This window comes from Bufo gargarizans, chromosome 2 (assembly GCF_014858855.1).
Source record: "Bufo gargarizans isolate SCDJY-AF-19 chromosome 2, ASM1485885v1, whole genome shotgun sequence".
NCBI lineage: Eukaryota > Metazoa > Chordata > Amphibia > Anura > Bufonidae > Bufo > Bufo gargarizans.
In genome coordinates this window covers 76,797,120-76,814,318 of record NC_058081.1, presented here as the reverse complement: position 1 = coordinate 76,814,318, position 17,199 = coordinate 76,797,120, and the positions used below count along the sequence as shown (strand labels likewise).

At 45.8% G+C, this 17,199-nt stretch overlaps 1 protein-coding gene and 1 long non-coding RNA gene across 2 annotated transcripts in view; one reads left to right on the top strand and one right to left on the bottom strand.

The window, feature by feature from the left end:
* The window catches only part of VAMP8 (vesicle associated membrane protein 8), a 41,567-nt gene extending 31,921 nt beyond the window's left edge, over positions 1 to 9,646 (top strand). Inside the window, exons 2-3 of the mRNA XM_044279218.1 lie at positions 4,166 to 4,330; positions 6,108 to 9,646. Coding sequence (XP_044135153.1) covers positions 4,166 to 4,330; positions 6,108 to 6,251 — 309 coding nt within the window. The 3' untranslated portion in view covers positions 6,252 to 9,646. The remainder of the gene's footprint in view (positions 1 to 4,165; positions 4,331 to 6,107) is intronic.
* Positions 9,647 to 14,153: 4,507 nt separating this feature from the next.
* Positions 14,154 to 16,731, bottom strand: LOC122925567. Its single transcript, XR_006387636.1, has 3 exons — positions 16,579 to 16,731; positions 15,071 to 15,299; positions 14,154 to 14,961 (listed from the first exon to the last, which is right to left on the bottom strand). It is a non-coding gene; the product is annotated as an uncharacterized LOC122925567 (long non-coding RNA).
* Positions 16,732 to 17,199: the final 468 nt, after the last annotated feature.

The window sequence follows — 17,199 nt, the reverse complement described above, 5'->3', positions numbered from 1 at the left end:
CCTAATCTTTTAAGCTGCCTAAGACCAAAACTGAAAGAGCGCCCCCCTCCCATGTCAATTTCTTAACCTAACCCCTTCCCTTCGGCTGCCTCCCCTCTTGCCCCTACCTGGTGCTGCCTGAGGTGATCGCCTCACCTGGCCTCATTGGTGGTGCACCCTGTGTTTATCTATGGAGGTTGCATGACTGTGTGCTTGATTTTGTTTTTTGCACCTGATTTCCTGGTGTACTCGGTATAGTGTAGATTTAGGTACATTTCCAAAGTTAAAAAAAAACTAAACAAAGAGCATTTCCTTGTGAGCTTCTTGAAGCCGATGTAATCATGTAGATGTGAAGACTTGAGGTGTTTTGTCATTACACGAAACCACAAGAGCAAATAAATATTGAGCATATAAATATTCCATAGAAATCATTAGTCCGTGGCCAGGGGTGGGTGCCCTGCTGGCCTGCTCGGGACACCAGATCTTGGGTGGTGAAAGAAAACCTCTGAATGTTTGTGTGCAGAATAAAGGACTCTGTGTAAGGAGCAGAAAATCCCTTGAAGAATGAAGATTTTTCAGTTTAATTACTTTGATAGGAAAGAAAGACTTCTCTATGCTGCTGTCTGAGTGGCTTCCAAGTATGGCCTCAACCGCTCTCCATTCCCATAGGATATAAGCACGTTCCAGTCTATTGTTATTTTGGGGACCCTCTGTGACAAATGTTGTCTGAATGATCCCTTCTCTACAGCGTTACATCTTCATTACTCCTGCACTGTGACATCATGAGTGCGTTATACCTGCCAGTGACGACATAATTTTTTATGCTGTGAGGTCACAGGTAACCTTTGGTGACCCCTTGGGCTACGAAATCACTGGGTGAGATTGATCTTCCCCATAATTTGCAAAATTTGTGAATTTTTGGACGGCATTTTGACTAAATTTAGCCACAATTGGCATTTCTACACCACCCTTTCTGAAAAGTGGACGTGGCGAGGGCATGGTATGGGCAGGGCCGTTGTCACCCCACCACATGTATCGTAATTTACGCCAGTTATCTGGAGTAAATGATGAATGAAGTCTGCACCAGCTACAAGTTGGCATAGTTTTTAATAAGGGCACACAGTCTGTCAGAGGATAAGATTAATGCCTGATTAGCTGTACCCCTCGCCATAACTCAAGTGCATCCTCTGGTGACGCAGGAGATATATAGACTGACCTAGCATACATAGATCATGATACATCTCCCCCATCTTGTGTATTATCCCTGTGCCGTGACATCACTGCACGTCTTGGCCCTGTGCCGTGACATCACTGCGCGTCTTGGCCCTGTGCCGTGACATCACTGCACGTCTTGGCCCTGTGCCGTGACATCACTGCGCGTCTTGGCCCTGTGCCGTGACATCACTGCGCGTCTTGGCCCTGTGCCGTGACATCACTGCGCGTCTTGGCCCTGTGCCGTGACATCACTGCGCGTCTTGGCCCTGTGCCGTGACATCACTGCGCGTCTTGTCCCTGTGCCGTGACATCACTGCGCGTCTTGTCCCTGTGCCGTGACATCACTGCGCGCCTTGTCCCTGTGCCGTGACATCACTGCGCGCCTTGTCCCTGTGCCGTGACATCACTGCGCGCCTTGTCCCTGTGCCGTGACATCACTGCGCACATCAAGAATAAATAATTTTGTGCTTTTCATGCTCTGCAACTGCTGATGAAAGTAAGGCTAGGCCTACAACGACATATGAAAAATTGTCGTGCGACAAATGTCGTCGTGTAGACCTAGCCGAATAGTGATGAGGGGTCGCCCGCAATCCCTGTTACACCCCTGCTAATGCCACATTAATCATTAATCCATGTGGACCCAACGCATGTTTTTTCAAAATTCCAAGGCCTGTATGAGTTTCCAGGACTACTAGCAGCCATGTGTACTTTATGATGTTTCCTGCTGGTGCTTTAGTTTTTAGATCTTCTTTTTTTTTTTTTTTTATGTGAACCAAATAGATATACAGGGATATTTCAAATCCAGTTCCAGGAGCATCTGCTAAGAAATAAAATGAAGGCAGATGGAGGTTTCTTCTCACGGATGCTGAATTGGTGCAGTGCTTTATGGAGGTACCATATGGCGGCACACAGACTGCCTAATGTTCCTGCTGATTTATACCATTGCGACGGAGGGTTTGCCTGTAATCTGCAGTACCACATTTGGCTGTGTGTCGTAAATGACTTGGCGCCATTTGTGTCTTAAGCCTTTGGTTGAAATCTTTCACAGAAGCGGTTTCCACATCCTTAACGACCTTTTACATTTTTTGTTCCTTCCTCTTTTTTCCTCGCCCCCACCCCACATATTCTGTGATCTCTAACCTCCTTCACCCTGAAGAACAAGATGTTCAGTAAACTCATTTTACATAGATTTGCTTATTGAGGCCAGAGCTGGGTTCATACTACCAGACGCGCGCCGTCCTGTTAAAGGCACAGTAAATCTGATGCCTGAATTATCTACGTTTCTTAGATAAATATTGGCTGCCGTTTTTTTGTGTTTTTTTATTTTTTTGGCAGCAGCTGCTAACCCTCTAAAGCAGGCATCCTCAAACTGCGGCCCTCCAGCTGTTGCAAAACTATAACTCCTAGAATGCCTGAACAGCCTACAGGTATCAGCCTACAGCAAGGCATTGTGGGAGTTGTAGTTTTGCAACAGCTGGAGGGCCTCAGTTTGAGGATGCCTGATCTAGTGAGTGTGTGTGTGTGTGTGTGTGGGGGGGGGGGGGGGGGTCTCCTGACTTTTCCCTGACTTTTCCCTGACAGTTCGGGGTTTGTGGGAGATGAGGATTGAGCATGTTGAATTTCCCCTGCCTGAACCCTTTTCTTTCTCCCCTCTCTCTGTTATGGACACATGCATACTTGGATGAGGCCAAGCATGCACGTGTGTGGAAGGGTGGAGAGAGGGCTGTAGGCTGAACGGCCATAGTATGGTTATAATTCACAGTGGTCGTCAGGTAGCAATCTCTGAGAGCTGACTGGCTCTCCATTTATGCACTGATATAACCCTCAGGGGAAGGGCGTATGACTGAAGAAGGTCCACGGCACCTCAGCCACGTTAAACACTTAGTAAACTCTGCTTGGGTCAGTCCTCAAAATTTTCTGTACCAGAAGTTCAACCTTTTCATAGATTACCTACTGTCCTCTACTAGGCCGCAGCTGAAGCCTAGACCTGAATTTGAATGAATAACCACATACATGTGATATGTGAAACGTGGATATGATCTAAAGATGAATTTTCAGTCTTTGTCCAGAGTTCCACTTTATACTTATCCCATGTACATCATATAGTACATGCCAATGTCTTCCTAACAAAGCCAGAACCAGTCCTGTACCTCACACTGATCCAGAGATCTCCCCATTCATTGCTCTGCTAGATTTATATCAGACTGGCAGCTCAATGGGGAACATCCTTTTTGCTGCCACTCTCGCCCTGTAACTTGTAGCAAATTGAATGATGGAACTGAGCATGTGCGTCCACCTTAGCCAGGTGGACAGAGAAATAAAGAAAAGAAAAAACAGTAGGTGGCGCTATACAAATTGATTTTATAGATTAACTCAGTGGCCATACAATGTTTTTAATTACATCCAATGACAAAACTAGTCAGATCCAGGTGCATTTTTTTTTTTTTTTGTGTATTTCGTGGGACAACACTTTTAGGTACAAGACTAGCATTAAAAGTGCAGATGATAAGTCCTCCTGAAATGCATGTTATAAAAAGTAAAATGTATGATGGCTATAGTGGAACCCACGTCACTCCTGATGGCCGAATGGCCGCTGCTGCATCGCCTCGTTGCGTGGATCAAAACATCCAGCAACGAGGGTGGTATAGGCTTGGAGGGGGGTTTCTGGTCAGCGAATCACAGGCCGGGATCGGACGAGCCTACCTAGTATAGCAGGTGACGCTAGGGAGGCTTGTTCCCATCGCGGCCTGCTATTGGCTGGCCAAGATCCCATCATTCCCCCCCCTCATGGCCGGATATTTTCATACGCACACCGGCCAGATGCTGCAGCGGCCATGCGGGCATCAGGAGCAACGCGGGTTCCGGGGAGCGGGGTAAGTATAACCTATATAACGTGCCTGAGAACTAAGGAATTGTCTTGCAGGTTGCGGTCATGCTGTATAATAACATTCCTTTATTTTTGTATTTTCAGGAGACAGGAGGGCCTTCGGCCCAAGTGGCCCCGGATCGCGTGAGGGACCTGCAGAGTGAGGTGGAGGGTGTGAAGAATATTATGTCTCAAAATGTGGAGCGAATCCTAGCTCGAGGGGAGAACCTGGACCACTTGAGAAATGTGACAGAGGACCTGGAGGCCAGTGTGAGTATGCTTCTCCATATAGGACCCCCGAGTGATTGCAGCCAGCATGCAGACCTACATGCATGACCTCCGGGGATCCGCACCACATGGCCCAGCAGTATTGTAAAAGCTTTTGATGCTGTTGCAGGAGTAGTAAAGAAGGTAGGCAGTACGCTTCAGGTCACCTGTGGTGATACCAGCTAGCAGGCAGGGTAGGCTATCAGTCTATGGTCACAAGGGTCTGATTTCTGGGACCCCCACAGATTCTGAAAAGTAAGGGGTCACAGAGCTGGTTTAGTGTCCGGTCACCTTCAGAGTTCTCGGGCCCATGCTGCAGTTCCTGCATGGAGGTAGTTAGGGTGCTGATGTTCAGAGCAAAGCAATAAAGGGGACACAGTGACCCCCCTTTTCAGGTTAGGTGGGGTTCCCAGAGGAAGATAAGAATACCCATTCAGCTGTATGGTGGCTAGTTGCTGCAGCTCTGGACCATGGGGGCTTGGCTGGGCAGCAGGTGCGTTCCTATAGTTGCTCTGTTGGGCAACACTAAGGCTATGTGCACACGGCAGTATAGTTTATGTAGAATTCGCTGCATTTCCGCACCGTATCTGCATGTCTTACGGATTTAGACTCTGATTTGCTCCAGATACTATCCTTTGCATTGCAGAGAGTGAAATATGATGTGAAGAGCCACGCAAAGGATTGACCTGCTGCAGATTTCAATATCCGCTCCGCAGACCAACTTTTCCACCCTGTGAACATAATACTTTGAAAATCTGGCACTGTGTTACTCTGCACGTAATGCGCACTATGTATCTGCACACCTTGCAGACTATGCGTGTTTTTTCCCTGCGGATTTTCGTGCAACAAAAACGCAGCAAAGTGAATGGGATTTGCTAAATCTCATGTACACTTACTTTTTCCATCTGGAAATTAACCGACCAAGCTGATTTTAAAAACCTGCAGCACGTCAGTTGTTTGTGTGCATTTTTAAAGTGAATTTTTTTATTCTTTACAAAGGGTAAGATTGGCGCTGCGTTAAAATCGGTAAGAAAATCTGCAAGCAACACATGGATTTGGTGTGGAAATGCAGAGAAATCCACACGAAAATCTGTAAACCGTGTGAAGGTAGCCTTTAAGATCCACACGAATTTCCATGCAGAGATGTGTGGCTTTCTGCGGCATATCCACGCCAAAATCCTTATTTCTAATTACGGATTTTTGTGCGAATTAGATGCCATTTTGCTGGAGATCTCACCCTTCTACTAAAAAGGGTGAAAAACGCAGACCTAATTGACTTGCTGCAGATTTTCCACGCAGAAAATATCCGCAAAGTGTACATGGGATCTGTGTAATCTTATACACTTTGCTGGTACTGTAACACACGGCGGTTTTTCTGAACATGAATCCACGTGAAAAACTCTTGCATATTCCACAACGTGTGCAGGTTCACACATGGCGTATACACTGTGCGTTTTCCTCAGCAGAATTGCTGGAGATTTAGGCATATCTTATTCTTAGCCACTCTCCTCTGCAGCAGAAATTGACCCGTGGTACAGATTTCAAATCCATATGTATGTCCATATATTCCTCAGGCTGAAATCCACCGCAAATCCGCAGCAAAATTCGCCGCACAGTGCGGCCATACCCTTATGGTAGGGTCCTCCTCGAAGGAGGTTTCCATGAAGTGGGCAGCTTGTGTGGATATGTGGAGCGCCTCTTCTCCCCTCCAGGTAGCCTGATGTCTCCGATCATCTACTTCATTGTCTCTTATCCCTATTATTGTCCCTTTTTTTTTCAGTCTGAACACTTCAAGACGACATCGCAGAAAGTTGCCAGGAAATACTGGTGGAAAAACGCAAAGATGATCGCTATAATTTGCGTCGTTGTTGGGGTCATACTCCTGCTCATCATCCTCTTGGCCACCGGGGTCATCCCCACATAGATATCTTCTATATCCACGCTCTTCTTCATCCCTTCCCTGAAGACTCGTGCTGATCCCGAATGAACCCCTGGCGAGGAATCCTGATATTGTGACCGACTGTGTGCGCCCTCCACGGGATATAAATTGTCTGTGTATGAATGGATCCTGTTTTTAATATCCGCCATGTCTATATGTATGTCTGGTTTCCATGTTATGTAATTTCAGAAAATCGCTAAGCCGATCAAATACCCTTTGTGCTCTTGCAATGTGCCAAGCTGCCTGGATTTTGGGGCGGCCAGCGCTTGCTTACAGTGGAGGTGGTAGTTTAAAGTGACGCATTAGGGCCACGTAATGGCTATGTGACGTGCCCTGCTGGCTCTTGATCTGTCCAGTAGAGGGAGTATTTATTCATGCAGAGTATGGGGCAAGTCATGACTATGCTTCAAGCAGACCGGGAGACTAGAGTCTACAATAGGCAGAAGATAATTTCAGTTTTTGCCCAGAGTTACCCTATAAGCTTGGACATATGTCATGACGTTACAAAATAGCGGCCTCCACTGTGATCTGTAAACGGTACTATTAAATCTTATCTGCCCTTTATTTACTTTTTTTACTCTCCTTTGCCCTCTTATAATGTATTGCTTTACTACCTATTGTAATATTACAGTCACCAAACCATTAAAGGGGTATTCCGCTAACTTCTTATCCCCTATCCACTGGAGATGACTAAAGGATTGGTGGAGGTCCGACTGCTGGAACCCCCACTGATCCTGAGAATAGAGGTCCTGTACTCCTGTCCTGATGGAGCAAGGTCGAGCATGTGCACTTCTGCTCCATTCATTCTCTTTGGGACTGCTGGAGATATACTTAATCCATACAGAATGAATGGAGCAGCATGGGGCATGCTTGACCAGTCGATCTATTCTCTCCATTCTCGTGATTCTGGGGGTCCCAGCGATCAGACTCTCACCAACAGGGTGTAACTTCTTATATGGGGATACCCCTTTAAGCAGGAATATGCAAACTACCTGTAGCCACCACTAGAGGGAGCAGGCTGCATATTGTGTATATATATATTGATCACAGCAATAACACAGTATTCAGTAAGCTCCCTCTGGTGGCGGCTACAGGTATTTAGTCTATGCACAGGACTAAGGGCTCCAATCGCTATGAAGGAATTAGTTTGCGCAGAATTTTAGACCTAAAAACAATGGGATAATAAAAGTTGGACCTCTTTAGTGTAAATTGATTGCTTGGCCATGGTGGATAATCAATCCCAATTGACAGGGAAGTCACACCACAGTGGGGATGAGGAAGGCCTGTGCTTGTACATACAAAATAAATGTATCACTGATGCGAAAAGAATGTAATTTAGCTAAATGTATGTTAAAGGGGTTTTCTAGGAGTATAATGTAGAGGACTTGTGCTGAGGACATGTCATAACTATATCTGCTCTCTGGGGGTCTGACCGTTTGAAGAGGCCTCTGGTCGGTCACGTGGCCTAGGCGTAGTTCGGTCCCATTCATGTAAATGAGATTGAGCTGCAATACCAAGCACAGCCTCTATACAATTGAGCTGCAATACCAAGCACAGCCTCTATACAATGTACGGCGCTGTGCTTGGTATGCCATGCAGGGCTCGTCGGTGCCCTCACTAAGTAGATATAGATGACCTATCCTGAGGACAGATTATCAATATTATACACCTGGAAAATCCCTTTAAAAAAAAAATGTCTCCTAAACATCCTTTCTGGCAGCTCGGCCTGAGCATACTGTAACATTTTCGTGCTTTTTATTTTATTTTTTTGTCTTTTTAATAGCCGGGTCGAGCATCCTCTTTATATTTCTCCGGTTATATCAGCAGGCTGCGCCTATGCAAGCGGAGAACATTTATGTCATGATTCTCTCCTTTTTGATACGTGATTGTGCTTCACCGGTGTTTTCACTCCAGCTCAACTACACGATCTCACATTGACTAAGTGGTGTGACACTGCAGCAGTTGTCGGGAAGGGTGACAACCCTGCTGGTGTGTATATAGCTCTCCAGCTGTTGTAGAACTACAATTCCCACCATGCCCTGCTGTAGGCAGCCTTTGCATGCTGGGAGTTGTTGTTCTACAACAGCCGGAAAGCCGCAGGTTGGCCATCCCTGAATTATAGCGAATGCCTGCCATGCGCAGTTACAGGAGGACATCCAGGGCACTAGATGAAGAGTCTAAGCTGCCACAAATCTGTGCCGATAGGTTCTTGAGAGGTAAATCCACCTACTGTTAAAACAATTTTGCTTGACATGTCTGCTTTAGTAAATAAATGCTTGTGCTTGACCCTCTGTTATTCCTCCTGGAAAATGTCTGAATGAAGGTGTTGTCATTCTATCAGCACTGATTGGGCCGTTCAATACTGTAGGGACACATCCCTCTGAAAAGCTGAACAGTAACACCCATTTGTCAATCTATTCATTTCAGGGAGGAATAACAGAGCAACATGCCAACAAAGATGTTCCAGCATTGTTTTTTTTGAGTAATGCAAGCATAAACTAAGGGTGCATTCACACGTCCCTATCTGTTTTGCGGATCTGCAAAACACGGACACTGGCAATGTGCGTTCCGCATTTAGCAGACTGCACATCGCCGTCACTCTCATGGAAAATACCCTTTTTTTTTTGTCTGCAATTGCTGCCACGAATAAGAAATGTTCTATTTTTTTTGCGGAACGGAAGTGCGGATGCGGACAGCAAATTACGGCCCAATTGAAAATGAATGTATCCGCACCTGTTCCGCAAAATTGCGGAACGGATGCGGACCCATTTTACAGACGTGTGAATGGTGCCTTAGACAGACAAGTCAGGAGAACTGACTCCCCTTTAAGAGCAACAGTTGATTTTTCTGCAGCGTCGAGGATTTACTGCACATGAATTATAGTATGGAGAAAAATAAAATTAGTTCTCAGCCAAGAGAAACTTACTATTTCCAGTTCATGTCTATATATTTAAATATTATTAGATACATTTTCCTTTAGGTTCCTTGACGGAGAGGTTTAGTACTCCTGCACTAAGAATGGAGAATTAAAATATACAATTTTGCCCCAGAGATTTCCTTCATGTCATTATCTAATAAAAGATATATATGACTATAAAAAAAATTCCAAGAAGCGCCATTTAATATGAAAGTGAAATTTAAAAATATATACTTGCTATACTCAATCCAAACACCAGAGGGCGGATGTGCAATATAAATCTCAGCGAGGAAGCACTGTACAATACCATTCCTGCTGTACACCAGAATATATGGGATGCCATGGGATTTTAGCCTCCGCTGTAGTCCTGTAAATCTGTCTTCAAATAAATGAATATGAAGCTGTTTGTTCTATAATTTAACTGGAATTATTTATAAGACTTGGCATTAAAGAGTTAAATTAGTTCAGCTTCTGTGTGATTTGATTTGCGGTGACCTCTTTCCTATAGTTTTCCTGTGATTCTTCTGGTGACCATAGAGATGTTTTAAAGGGGTTATCCCATGACTAATGTAAAAAAATGAAAACCAGACATCCTATAGTACATGAAAAGCTCTTTCTAACACAGCTAGAACCAGCCTTGTACCTCACACTGATCCAGAGATCTCCCCATTCATTGCTCTACTAGATTTATATAAAGCGGACAGCTCAGGGGAGTGTCTTCTCTTCTGCAGCTCAGGAGGCGTGTCCCAGCTCTCCCTATCACAGCTCAGGAGGCGTGTCCCAGCTCTCCCTATCACAGCTCAGGAGGTGGATGAAGGATGAAACTGAGCATGTGCGGCCATCTCAGTGAGCAGGTAAAAGAAATAAGAAACAACAAACAGCAGGTGGCGCTATACAGATACATTTTATTGAATAACTCAGTGGCTAGGCAAAATTTTTAATTGCATGCAATTACAAAAGTATTCAGATCCAGGTGCTGGTTTGAAAACTGTAGAATATTTTTCGTGGGACAACCCCTTTAAACCGGTTATTGATCCCTGTGCTCCTGAGAGCAGAACATTGAGGCCATATTTTCCCCAGTAACAGGTGTCTTCGATACATTGGAATTTGCCCTTCTCCTCCAGGGCCGTGCAGCCCCTCCTCACAGATTCCCCCTGCGGAAGCTTTTCCCTTTTCCAAATCCTTCTTAGGATTTAGGGACCATTCACACGTCCGTGGTGTGTTGCAGATCCGCAACACACCCAGCCGGCACCCCCTATAGAAATGCCTATTCTTGTCCGCAGCTGCTGACAAGAATTGGACATGTTCTATCTTTTGCGGAGCTGCGGACCCGAAGATCGGGGCCACGCTCTGCAATTGTGGATGCGGACAGCACACTGTGTACTGTCCGCATCCATTCTGTCCCCATAGAGGATGAATGGTTCTGCAAAATTGCGGAACGGATGCGGACCCATTTGCGGTCGTGTGAATGGAGCCTTAGTAGGAGTACCCCTGGCCTATGCAAGAGCATGGTGTCACATCACACTCCACACAGGCCCAGTCCATGGCTCGTGAGATGGATAATGTGTGTGGTCATTCCAATCTACAGGGCACCAGGGCTGCAGATTGTGATACAATCCTTCTACTGGTTGTACAGCTAGTATATATTGATGACCTATCGTCAGGATAGGTCATCAATATCTGATCGTGGGGATCCGACACCCCTGCCGATCAGCTGTTTTAAAGAGGAGGCAGCGCTCCGTGCGAGAACTGCTTCATTACACTGCTCTTTATCTTGAAAGTCTTGGCAGTGTAGTGTAATGACTAGTCCTCACTCCATTCATACTACGCCACCGCCGCAAGGGAGACGACACACCGTGTAAAGAAGAAGAAGCAGCGCTCACATGGAGCGCGGCCGCTGATTGGCGGGGGTACCAGGTTTTCGACCACCATTAATTGCATATGGATGATCTATCCAGTGGATAGGTCATCAACATATACTGCCTGCACAATCCCTTTAAGGCCCCATGCACATCACTGTATCCGTTTTGCAGTTTGCAAGCCGTGGATCCGCAAAACACAGATACCGGCTGTGTGTGTTCCGCATTTTTCCGTTCCACACATCCCACCCTATGTTTTTACGAACAAGAATAGGACATGTTCTTTCTTTTTGCCAGAACGAACATACGGACCGCACACGGCCTGCTGTCCGCCTTTTTTGTAGCTCCATTGATATGAATGGGTCAGCATCCGACCTCATCAGGCAGTTGGATTTCCATTGCCTGATCGGTTTGTTGTTCTTGAGGGTAAGTTGCTGCTAGATGAGTCTGACGGCGTCTTTCTGCCCTTTTACATGCATGCTTGGCCGAACTGAGCATGCATGTGTATGGGAGGGGCAGGAGAGCGAGAGAGAGCTTTCAGCCAAAATATGATGTATTTGACCAGTATTAGACTTATCGAAGGCCTTCAGCCCCTCTTCCTTCTGAAAACACTTCCTGCCTGTGCCCTGGACTTTGGTCAGACTTGTTATAGGGACATTATGTGAAACCAAATCATCAGTCAAATCAATATGAATACATATACACACCGCTGCCATTATGCTAGACACTAGGGGGAAATCTATCAAGACCGGCGCTACAGAATTTTGGCTTAAAAAACTTGCACTATAGGGCCTTGCAACTTTTTGAAGGCTCATTTTTTGAAAAATTTTACAGCGTTTTGCATTTTTTTATTCACCACACAAAAAAACTAAATGTAAACCATTGTGTCATCTGAGTTTCCATCATGCACAGCGTCATGGTAAACAACAAGGCAGCAGAGTTTAGCTTATGAAGTGAACGGAGAAGAAAACCTCATGTTACAGAAAAATCAGGACTAGATAAGTAAAGCAATGTATTTATAAAATCACTCTATTTTTGTAGCCTGTGATGGGCTGTTAAAAGTGGAAAAGAAGGAAAAGTCAAGGAATTCTGGAAATCACAGGATTGTCAGACATGATAATGATATGCAAATGATAACAAATGGAAACAAAATATTAAAAATATCTCAGTTTATTCAGTACCGAGTATGAGCGCCACGCACAGTAATACACTTACACTCCTTGGCAAGCTATCAGTGAGGTTATAAATGGTGGTATGAGGAATGTTCTTCCATGCTGAATGTACTTGGGCACACAAATCATCAAGATCCACTGCTGGCAGCTCATTTTGCAATTTCCAACCAATGATGTCCCAGATGTGCTCGATAGGAGACAAGTCCAGAGATGCTGCAGGCCACATGCTGCTCACAGTAGCACAAGCAACATGCGGCCTGGCATTGTCCGGTTGAAAAAATGGCTCCTGGGACACTTTGGAGAATTGGCAGTAAAACTGATTCCATGACCAAATTAATGCAACGCTGCGCCGTTAGTGGCACCAGAGGAGGTAGTATTTTGTGTAGGTTCCTGTCCTAAAGAGATCACCTTGTCGTTGGTGGACAGGCAAAAATAATTTTGCTTTTGTGCTTTCAGCCATGGTGATGTGCATCTGCGCACTGGGATGTGCTTACTCCCTCTTTTTCTTTGTGAGCTGTTAGTGTACCTGAAATGACAAGAGGGTTCTGATGACCATACATTATGCCACCCCACACCATAATCCCAGGACTAGGACTTGTTTGATGTTCCCTTGTGAAGGCCTTGTCATGATGTTGCCTATGTGGTCTTCAGATGAATCTCTAGCTATCATTGCATCTGAGACGAAAGTGGGACTCATCACTGAAGAGGATCTCCATTGTCGTCTTATTGTACACCATGATAGCTTTGAGACAATGTCGTGCAGATGCCTGATGGTTTGTGTAGACACTGTTTGCCGCCCTAGGCTTGGGATGTGACGTCCACTTTCACTTGCAGTACAGAATGGATCACGACGCGCCATTCTTCTAATCAGACGATCCGTCCATGCAGAGGTTCTCCTCTGTCCACCTCTTGCTGTCATTCCAGTTCTTCATTGTTCTCCCAACCACCTGGACACAACGTTGAACAGTGCTGATATTTCAGCCTATACACGTAGCAATCTGCCGCAGTAATGAACTGAACTAGGTCTCTTAGTTTAAGGATTCTGTCCCTCTCAGTGGAGATACCTGACACGCTGAAGAACATGAGGCATCACACAATCATCCCACACGACTTGACTCAATTACTGAGGTTTCATGTGGCTATAAAACTTTGCTTTTAATCTGGCTTTTATGCCCCTCCAAGATGCCACAGGTAGTTGAAAATGTAATCTTTTCCAGATTTTCTCGGTTTGCATAACCTTACGGCTTGTGTTCTTGGTGTTGCAATTTCAATGTTGAGGAGTATGCAGTATATGTAAGTTCTCTTCCTATAGTTTTTCCAATGCAGCTGCATGTGGGAGTGAGTTCTAAGCAGAAATGCTGACATTTCTCTAGGAAAGCAGTTGTCTGAGTTGGCATTTCCAGGCAGGACATGAGGCATCTGTGTAGTGTCAGAGCTGGCACTGCACTCATCACTGACAGTAAGCACCCTCAGATCACTCCCTCCCACCCTGGAACCAGCTCTCGTCATAAGAAAAAAAAATACAACTTTTGGTCATGTAAGTAATTAAATCAGTTTGGGGACTTCCCTTTCATAAAAAATTACGAGTTCTTTGAATAGCGCAGAATAAGTCAGACAGAGGCACGTGCAGCAAACACAGGACTTTACTGCACAATATGTTACACAAACGTAGGGTACTTTCACACTAGCGTTATTCTTTTCCAGTATTGAAATCCGGTAAAGTGTCTCAATACCAAAATAAAAACGCATCCGTTTTGTCCTAATGCATTCTGAATGGAAAGCAATCCGTTCAGTATGCATCAGGATGTCTTACGTTCCGTCCCTTGTACGGTATTTAACCAGACAAAATCCGGGAACATTACCACACTTGCTGGATCCAGCATTAATTTCAATAGAGATGTATTGGATCCGGTACCAAGTGTTCCGGAAATTGCCGCATCTGGTTTTCCGGTCTGCGTATGGGCCGGGACATAGGAGGAGCTATTTTTGCTTTTGATCTTTGAATACCGGATCTGTTATTCCGGATGAGATGGATCCAGTATTTCATCGGATCCGACTAACGGATTCGGAAAAAGTTTTTTCGTTTGTACGCGGCTTTCCGGATCTGGCAGGAAGTTCCGGCAACGCTAGTATAAAAGTATCCATACTCCACGGGAGGGCATGATATGTGAAAAACACTGTATCACTAACATATCGCAGCCTATATTTTGCAAGCCCCAAAGGAGGCAGTGCAGAGAATGGGAGTGGTAGTGGCCCTGATGAGGTGTTGTGTCACAGTGTACTCCCTCAGGCCACTGCTCCCTGGGGATTGGTGCAGCGGAAATGAGGTATCGCAGAAGGCCAGAATTAATCATCTTTTTTTACTAAATGCAACATAGAACTTTAAATACACCCAGTAGCAGCATATTTTGAGGGAAATCTTCTGGCACCAATAAAAAATATGGAGGCAGGTTGGATGGCTGCAGTTTAGCACTTAGGTTGTACTGGCCTAGTAATGTCCTGGGTGTCAGCAGTGTCTTCAGATGCTGGATGTAGCTGTTCATTCCACTGTATGTCTTCTCAATTTACTTTGGAGAATCCTCTTTAGGAGCAGGAGCTCTGTAGTGTGCCTCCTCTCTAGTCTGTAGCTCAACAGGAACTCCTCCTCCTGGCAGGAAGCAGGACTGGCCCACTCCTATCAAGAGGGGGGCTAACCACCCTGTTCCTTGTCAACCATTTGCCATCCATTCCTTTGCTGGAAATATCATCTGGAAACATATAAACATACATAACAATATAAAACAATGCAAACTATAAACAATTGTAGTTCCCCGAAGTCTGGGGTACTACATATATTGGGTAATACAGTTACTTAACTCAATGAGTGGATATAGAGAGGACACAGGCAGTATATAACTGTAATTTACTTTGGAGAATCCTCTTTAGATGCAGGAGCTCTGTAGTGTGCCTCCTCTCTAGTCTGTAGCCCAACCGGGACTCCTCATCCTGGCAGGAAGCAGGACTGGCCCACCCCTATCAAGAGGGGGGCTAACCACCCTGTTCCTGGTCAACCATTTGCCATCCATTCCTTTGCTGGAAATATCATCTGGAAACATACATAACAATATAAAACAATGTACACTACATGCAATTGCAGAACCCCAGTCTGGGGTACTGCTAGCGACGGACTGGGAACTTAAAGGGCTTCTGTCACCCCCCAAAAGTCATTTTTTATTTTTGGGCTAATTATAATCCTTATAGTGCGATTATTCAATATATAGTGCTCTTACCTTTTTGTGTGGCTTAGTTTCTATAAAAACCGCACTTTTATAATATGTTAATTACCTCGCTACCAGCAAGTAGGGCGGTTACTTGCTGGTAGCCGCTGCATCCTCCTTTAAAAAAAACGCCCCCTCCTCCTGTTGATTGACAGGGCCAGCGATCGCTCTCCTCCTCCGGCTGGCCCTGTCTGCGTTCCAAATCTCGCGCCTGCGCCGTACCGGTCTTCAGTCGGCACAGGCGCACTGAGAGGAGGACGCTCGCTCGGCCGCTCCTTCCTCAGTATGCCTGGGCCGATGACGTCACATCTACACCCGGCGCAGGCGCACTGAGGAAGGAGCGGCAGAGAGAGCGTCCTCCTCTCAGTGCGCCTGCGCCGACTGAAGACCGGTACGGCGCAGGCGCGAGATTTGGAATGCAGACAGGGCCAGCCGGAGGAGGAGAGCGCTCACTGGCCCTGTCAATCAACAGGAGGAGGGGGCGTTTTTTTGAAAGGAGGATGCGGCGGCTACCAGCAAGTAACCGCCCTACTTGCTGGTAGAGAGGTAATTTACATATGAAAAAAGTGCGTTTTTTATAGAAACTAAGCCACACAAAAAGGTAAGAGCACTATATATTGAATAATCGCACTACAAAAATGACTTTTAGGGGGTGACAGAAGCCCTTTAAAGTGGCCCTGCAAAAATAAAAATAAAATTTTAAGTGGCCCCATGTTATGTGTGTGTGTGGGGGGGGGGGTCCAAATTGACAGAAGGCAGGGCAACACAAGTGGTCAGGGTCAGCATATCACAGCGCAAAATACAGTCCCAGCAGAACCGTATACCACAAAGCAGCACGATATATTGCCCTAAACAATCTCTGTTGTGACCCTCAATAGATGCCATTTTCTGAACTCCTCCAGTTATTTCTGATTAAAATACGCAGCAGGTGGCAGGAGGTGAGATGCGGGCCACACCAGTTGAATTTTAGGGGGCATGTCTGGTCCCTGGCCTGGGTACATGAGTACTTGATTCTCACAGCATTAATTACCACTGACAGCTTACTTGGCCAGCAGTAGAAAGGAAGTCTATTGCCAACACTCCCCTGGGTACTACATATATGCTTACCAGTTACTTCACTCAGTGAGAGGGCATAGTACTCTTAGTGGTTGCAGTCTCCTAAGGGTAGACAAGCGGCTCTGTTCTCAGATAGCACTCTCCGAATACACAATAGTCTATATTATCCTCCTTATCCAGGGCGATAATTGACCTCAAGTGCCTTCGCTTTGTGTCTCCTCAAAATGATCAGCTTTTCACACTTACTCCTCCTGCTGTGCCCATCTGCTTTGGTGGCACACCTACAGGAAGTGAGACTCCCTCTCCTCCCATACCACAGCTCCGGCAGCCCCTTCACATCACAGGTCTCCCACCACGTCACTGTGGGCTGTCACGTACACACACAACCATCTTTGGGTCACTGCAGCTCCACATCCCTAGCCAGGCTTGGTCTGCAGCTCTTTTTCAGTGGTGCACCCCTGGGGCTGTACACAGCATTTGGCACTGGCGCACCCACTTTCCTGTGTGCAGGCTGCGCCCTGTAGCATGCAGTAGCCTCTGCCACTGCACATTGGTGGCATCAGAGCAGCAACGTCACTCAGGGCATGGAACACCCCTATGTTACAACACAGCAAAACCTACAACTACAAAGAGATGTAAGTTTAAAGAGTGTGAACAAGGTTTTACAGTAAA